The sequence below is a fragment of the Penaeus japonicus genome, unplaced genomic scaffold, assembly GCF_977035675.1.
Source record: "Penaeus japonicus unplaced genomic scaffold, GWHDUDI00000001_assembly GWHDUDI00000030, whole genome shotgun sequence".
NCBI lineage: Eukaryota > Metazoa > Arthropoda > Malacostraca > Decapoda > Penaeidae > Penaeus > Penaeus japonicus.
In genome coordinates this window covers 35,680,318-35,687,817 of record NW_028234432.1, presented here as the reverse complement: position 1 = coordinate 35,687,817, position 7,500 = coordinate 35,680,318, and the positions used below count along the sequence as shown (strand labels likewise).

The window sequence follows — 7,500 nt, the reverse complement described above, 5'->3', positions numbered from 1 at the left end:
CAAGGCCTTACATTAAAGAGCCTGTTGCTGAAGTTCTTCATCCAGACTTTTGAGCCATATCCTCTGGTAAGTATTTACACTTCGTTATGTGAATACTTGTCCATTATTTTCTTTACAGAAAAGTCGCATGTTTGATATATCTCTCCGCACTCCTTCTGCAGACTGCGTCCTCGATCGGCGGCGTCGTTGTAGTCCTCGATCAGCGCCTTGATCTCATCGGGAAGGGAGAGGACCTCAGCGTACTGGAGGTAGCTGTGGAGGGAGGGGAATGATCGCAATGAACTAATGTGTTGATGATTTGTTCGGGTGAGTTGCGTGCATTCATGGATAATCAGATTTTTTCATCAACATGAATGTTTGAAATGTTCCAAACTTCATATTGGATATTCCATGTCTTTGATCATAAACCAGTGATTTATGCATCAAGATTTCTACTATAAACAATATTCAGCTGGAGCCTTGAAAACCGTACCTAAAGACGTCAACGAGGCGGGCAGCAGGGGATCCGAAGCGAGAGGTGTTCTGGTGGATTTCACAGATCAGGCGCTTTTGGCACTCGAGATCAGCAGGGTCAAACTTCCTCCAGGCTTCTTCGCCGATGGCAATCCAATCGAGGATGGAGAACTTCTCCCAGTCGATGGCATAGGGATCGAAGGATCTAAGGGTAACAGCGAAAGGTGTGAGAAAATGAGCGAAACATTGGTGGAATTATGGAAAATGCAGATAAGTGATTTATGAAAATAATATAACATTATACAATATATCTAATGTTAACTTTACAGATCTTCTTTTATATTTACTTCTACTGCTAATCTATTAATCTACACAAAACACTTGTAGGAAATGCAACATGCATACATTCCATACGCTAACATGTACATATTATATCTTATATACTGGACACTGTACACGATACACCTTACCGCCTGTATGAAGAGTATGAGGAATATCCGCCATTCCCGCCGTATCCTCCTGACCCTGAACCATATCCTGAACCACCAAATCCTCCCGCAAAGAGAGAGTAAAGGAGGAATCCTAGGGCGCCTAGACCCAGAAGGGTGACAAGGCCTGATGCAAGGACGGAAGCGAGGGCCGCAAGGGTGGTGATATTTAAACTAAGACCAGTACCAGTGGTGGTTCCTCCTACAGGTATAACTAAGAGACGACCCTCTTCGTCATACAAGTCACTGGAGCTGAAGTCGAGGTCCAGAGAAACGGCAGTTGTAGCCACCGAAGCTACAACCACGAAGAATGATGCAAACTTCGAAAACATGACGAACTTGCAAGATGTATTTTCCCTTATTCAAATTTTGCTTTAATTACACTGGCTTATCACTGAACAGACTGCTCAATGAACCCAAAGACTTAGAGCCTGAGATGTGGTGTGCCATCAATCTGACGAGTCGCCCTTATATACGATGGCGATTTGTGACGTCAGAGGGGGCGTGGAAGTTTAGTAGCAAGACCTACTGAGCCAGATAAGAAGAAATCGTAAGGTGAAAAAAATCCTTCAGCCTCCCTTGGTCAACAACAAAAGTGTAGAATGGGAGGGGATACGGAGGAGGAGGAGGAGGGGCAGTGACCACCCTCCAGCCCCAGGGCTCATCAAACACCTGAGGAGTGAGTAAGATCAGCTCACCCGTCGTCTGTAAAGCCCCCTCCAAGTTGTTCATCATCGCCTTAGATTTCTCGATGTTATAAGGAGAACTAAGGTTCAGCGCCGGCGCCTTTCCCATTGACAGAACCAAAGAACCGTTGCACAAACAGCCCGAGGTGGGCCGCTTGGATGACTCGACATGTTCCCCCCTCAGGTGTTGGTGCCGCCGGCTAGCGCACGTTGCCATACGGATTCTACCATTTCATTGGTATGATATATGCCACTACATAGTGTTACTCATATTCTTTATGTACTATTATTATTATTATCAATTTGTTATCGATCTAATAATCGAGAGCGAAAAAGCGATAATAGGCATCCACCATGAAAGCGCGGGAGTCTATGTAAATTAGCAAAAGCGTGGATGTGTCCTAATTATATATGACTTAAAAGAGATGGTAGTGGGATCCTTTGGTCATTTGCATCGCCGCCGCCGAGCAGATAAGACACAGACAACCTGACTCCTGGTTCTGCTACCTATAGACCTAAAACTCAGAATCAGTTACATAGTGTTTTTGACGTTCGAATTCCAGTTCTGAGGCATCACTGGCAGAAGTGTGATAAAAAACTGAGCTGTGAAGAGTGTTATATAATACGTAATCATATCATTACATTGCTTTGATTCAGTTTGTTTTTATGGGTCTAAAAGTGATATGCTTTGCAAATTCATGTTTTTTTTAACCCAAAACTTCAAGCTAATAGTTATTTGTTCTAAGGAAAGCTCACGCATCTTATATGATAATGACTATCAGTGTATTGTATTTGAATTTAAGAATGTGAAGTTTCTAGTAAGAAAATAGATGTTTGTCACTTTAAGATATATCCTAAGTAGTTTTTTTTTCTTCTTTTTTTTATCGCGTTGCAAAGCAAATCTTGTATGAAAGCTCCTAATTGTATTTAACCCAGCACATACGGTCTAGATGCTGACAATCATTCATCCCGTAAAATTATCACGTATTCCATAGAGGTATTGAATAGATGTTGTGTATTGATTTAAATAAAGTGATATCTTCCTTTGGTAAGTAAAGGCGTTTTTATTTCCTTCTTATTTTACCCTAAAAATTAAAGACTTATTCTGAAGCAATACCTTTCATGTTGGCTAAGCATATTATGCTGAAACGAAGAGTACGAGTGAATACTTGACCTTCATCCTAAGATTTGTACTGCTGGCAAGGACGCCTAAGACTGATATCATCGTAATCCTCAACGTAAAGCAAATTCTAACCTCAAGGGCACCATGAGTTAGTGCTAGATGAAATCACCTCACGAATGCTAAGGAAGTTTTAGAGTTATGAGTCAGTTTCATCCCCCTCCCTCTCTTCTCTTTCTATCTTTCTCTCTCTCTCTCTCTTCTTGAGGGGACGCTGGTGTTGACATATGTCAATAAAGATTTTTCTTCATATAAGATATGTCATCAGGAACATGGCTTGGAAGACAGTCTAAGACTTAACTTGTATATCTATTGCAGTGATGCTTTAGACTAGATTGGGTTGCACATACATGCATATGCATTGCTAGCATTTACAATAGCAAAGCAGATACTAAACATATGTACATTGTACTTACCTGTTGTGACTTTCATTTTTACCACTGAACCAGCGCCTATATAGCAATTCAGAATGACTGAGTAAAGAATGATACCTCAATACGAGGATTGAATTAGTGAGATTGACATAAGGAAGTGGTTCAGTGGGCGGCCAGTTGTGTGCACGGGGAAAGGGCGAGGTCATGGTCAGGTTGGTACGCACCCGCGGTTGGCTCGGCTAGAATAGCCTGAACCAGAACTGTAGCCTGAACCTGAGCTGTAGCCAGAGCTGTAGCCCGAATCGGCGGGGGCGGTCAGGAGGTAATAAAGGGCAATGGCACCGGCGATGCCCCAGAGCAAGATGCCGGCGGAGAAGAGGAGCAGGGTGGTGTTGAAGGTAACAAATGAACCGGTGGAGGCATTGGTAAAGATGAAGAAGAGCCTGGGTTCAACTTCTTGATTTGACCCTGGCTGTTCCAAGTTCAGGTCAGCATATGGGTAGTAGTCGGATGCAAGGACGCAGGAGGAGAGGAGCAGGGCTCCGAGAACATGCAGGAGCGTGCGGTTCATTCTCGCGTCTACCGCAAGTCACTGCACTGTAAAAGTGGGGTGCCACGTTCAGTTATTGGGCTAGCTGGCTGTACAGTGGCCTGGAACCAGCGAGACCCGAACACGTCTGGCCGTGGCACTGTTCTCATGTTATTGGTGACCTATTGTGTCCAAAAGTGAGATTAGGAAGGAGGTAGGAGTGTGTGGTCAATCAGTCAATGCTTTGTGACCAGACCCTTTGCAGAGGCTGTTCAGGGGTCCCATATAGATCTTTGACCATGCATAAGAATGAACCGCAGCGCCTGTGTCCTGCCGGGCCACCGTCGGGATTTAGGTAGGTGTTGGGCCAAGTGGTAATAGTGATGATGGGCGGGTGAGGGCAGGGAATCTCTGTTGGGGCAAATGCTGGTGTTGAGGTAAGGTTATGATTGTGGAGGAGGTTATGCCGGGCCGGGGGTGTTAAGGGAGGGCGGGGTGAGGAAGACACCGCTCTTCTGTTACAATACCCTGACAAATTGGACGTTACATACGCTTTCCTGCCATGTGATCCATAGGAGGAGTCGCTGCTGCCAGAGTACCCGGAGTAGCCGTAGCTGCCAGAATCTTCACCAGTGGCGTAAAAATAGGCAAGAGCAAGGACAGCCCCCAGCACAAGCAAGCTCGTGATGCCGAGGATGAATGAGGCGTAACCGACTGTAACTGAGGTAGCATTGGTGCTGATAAAGAATCTGCCCTCAGGGTTGTCATCTGCTACCGGGTACTCATTCAGCGTCTCAGGAGAGAAGCCCATGGTGAGGGTAGCAAGGCCGGCCACCAGGGCGAGAACTACCAGCGTGCGGTTCATTCGGAAGGGTAGAGGATAACCTGGAAGACCAGGATAAAAGGCAAGATGACGCTGTTCTTCCCGATACAGATCGAGAGGTCGACGAGAGCAAGGAAGGTCACGAGAAGAGTACAGGATTGTACCTGCCATTCTTGCATCAGAGTATTACATAAGCCAATTGTAGCGATGGTGAAGAGGCCATTTGCCAATGCTATAAGCATAGAAACTTGGTATCGACACGTCCGCGGGGCAGCCGAGCTGTGTGACTCTGACCAATGTTTGTAGTCCTTGAGAGTGGGGCGGGGCCTCAGTTTAACAAGGTCCGTCATTAAAAGAAACTTGTCCCTGGGCACGGAATCTGAATTCTTCAAAGTAATTATCAACTGACAGGAGCATCAAGAATAGGGGTGTTTACAAATGAATTTGGAAGTTGAGAGAAGGTAAAGGTTAGGTGGGACGGTGAGGTATCTTGAGGATGCAAACGGAATCCTCAAGCACGCCAATCACTAAATTTGAGGACCAAAAGTGGACCCCAACTACTACAGTGCCATCATGCTTTGATGTGTCACCGAGCAGTTGGAACCATGCACTGTTGAACTAACTATGTGACATGCCTTGTGTGCTCGCCATGCTTTGGTTCATAATGTGGCAGATGAGGCACATGCAACGCTCATGATGCATGTACCTACCTCTTGCCCCGTCATCAAAGGTCATTCAGTTTAGACAAAGTAAAAGATGCCTTGGATGACGGAAACGTAGCAGATTGAGCATTATTTAAGCCACTATGACCGGGCCTTATTATATTGAATCCTAAATGTTTGTTACGTACAGGCCCATTAAGTCGTTAAATCTTCGCCCGGTGGATGCATATTCACACCCTACCCAGTAGCACAGGACTGCGCTGCCAATGATGGTAAATACGACGCCCCAAAGCAAGAGCCACACGATCCCTGCCCCAGAGACTGTCGTACTGGTGCTGGATGTGTTGGTGCTTAGGAACAGCTTCTCCTCGAGATCTTTAAGCTCCAGTTCTTCCCCGGCCTTGTTTGTAGCAAGGTCCTGTGATGGATCTGAGACGTCCTCAGCCAGGGAAGAAGCAGAGAGGAAGACTAGGACTCCCAGCAGGAATGCCAGGTACTTAAGTGAGAACATACTGGCCTGAAATAAGTCGTTGTGTGGGTATACACAATAGTTATCAGTGGCGACACCTTTTGATTTAATTCTGCCATCTAGTGAACCTAAGGATTTATATCTTTTTAAACATTGAATGTGGCGGTGCTTCACTGGAGGAGCGTGGCTGAGAGGAAAAGGATAGGCTAGGATATGGGTGGCGGGGACGCGTGCACGACCGGGCCTGGCTTGAGGCAGGGAGGAGGAGACTGTAACTGTGGACTACACCGGCGATACCTACTTCTCAAGGTTACGCCCGTAGGAGTCAGAGGAAGAACCACTGTAGCCGCTGTAACCTGACGAATAGGAATCTCGCCCAGGGCCTCCGTAAAGGTAGAACAAGAGAGCTAGGCCGATAATGAGAGGGACGAGTAAAGCCGCGCCCAGGGCAATATACCCGGCATTCCCAATTGTGATACTTGTTGTGCCTGTGTTTCCAATACCGAGACCCGTTAGTAGGAATCTTTCTTCGGCCTCATCATCGGCTAAGTCCTTAGGATCCTGCTGGGCCTCGGCTGCCCACCCCACTCGCATACATATAACAAGGACAGCGGCGTAGAAGAAAAATGTCTTCATGATTGAACAAGGCCTGAAAAGGTGATAATATGTCACAAGCACGTATGTGTGCTGCTCTCAGCATGCAAGGGTCAGGCTGCAGGCTGGCGGTTGTGACCCTCATGCACCAGCGCTACAATATTGGCTCTTCGGCAGACACTAGATGGCAGGGTTCTTCAATCCTTGCAGCGCACCATGAGAATACAGGTCTCTTTGAGTTACCAATGACTGGATCTCCATAGAAAATGGAGGTGCCAGACTGGACAGAAAACGGGATGCCTACGCGACAGAGCAACGGAGACCATTTCAAAGTGTACAGGGAAGTTTTAAAGATTTAGAAGAATTTCTACCAACTAAACCTGAGAAATGTTTGAGTGCTGAGAGACACAAAAATGGGATATTAATTGAAAAATCTAAATCAGCCAATAAACTGCTGTTTAATAAAGACAGTTATTATGACAAACAAAGCACCGATTCTTTTCCATAACATTTTGTTTTATACGATAAAACATGGATTTATATGAATATAACATTTCATTCCTTACTCATAGTTTCGACTCCATAGGTCATACATTTGATGTTGTTCTCGTATGTTATTGCTTCTCAGTCAGTCTTGGAAAAAATAGTTATATTTTTCGTCCTATATTACAGTACGGAATAAGTTTTCCGTTGAACTTTATAAAGATATCAAAACCGATGTAATAACTGATTATATATATGTATATATGTATAGAAGTTTATATATATATATATATATATATATATATATACATATATATATATGATATATACACACACGTACATATAAACACACACACACACACACACACACACATTATATTATATATTATATATATATATATATATATATATATATATATATATATACATATATATACACGTACAATATAAATATATTTATATAAATATATATATATATATAATATATATATATATATACATATATATATATATATATATATATATATATATATATATATATATATGTGTGTGTGTGTTTGTGTGTGTGTGTATACATATATATCTATCTATCTATCTATATATATATATATATATTTATATATATCCATATCCAAATATATATATATATATATATATATATATATATCAGTATGCATATATTATATATTGTGCGTGTATGTATACATTTATATATATATATATATATATGTATATATATGTATATATATGTATATATAT

The 7,500-nt window shown here is 43.2% G+C and overlaps 1 protein-coding gene across 4 annotated transcripts in view; it reads right to left on the bottom strand.

Moving 5' to 3' along the window:
• LOC122242637 (uncharacterized) overlaps positions 1–7,500 on the bottom strand; it is a 10,491-nt gene that overhangs the window by 330 nt on the left and 2,661 nt on the right. Inside the window, exons 2-4 of one of the 4 annotated variants that reach the window (XM_042999963.2) lie at positions 3,406–3,778; positions 473–658; positions 1–252 (exon numbers count right to left, since the gene is read on the bottom strand). The exon at positions 1–252 is cut by the window's left edge and continues 330 nt beyond it. In XM_042999963.2, coding sequence (XP_042855897.1) covers positions 75–252; positions 473–658; positions 3,406–3,752 — 711 coding nt within the window. In that variant the 5' untranslated portion in view covers positions 3,753–3,778 and the 3' untranslated portion in view covers positions 1–74. The other 3 variants (XM_042999964.1, XM_042999967.1, XM_042999962.2) reach the window with 3 other exon arrangements.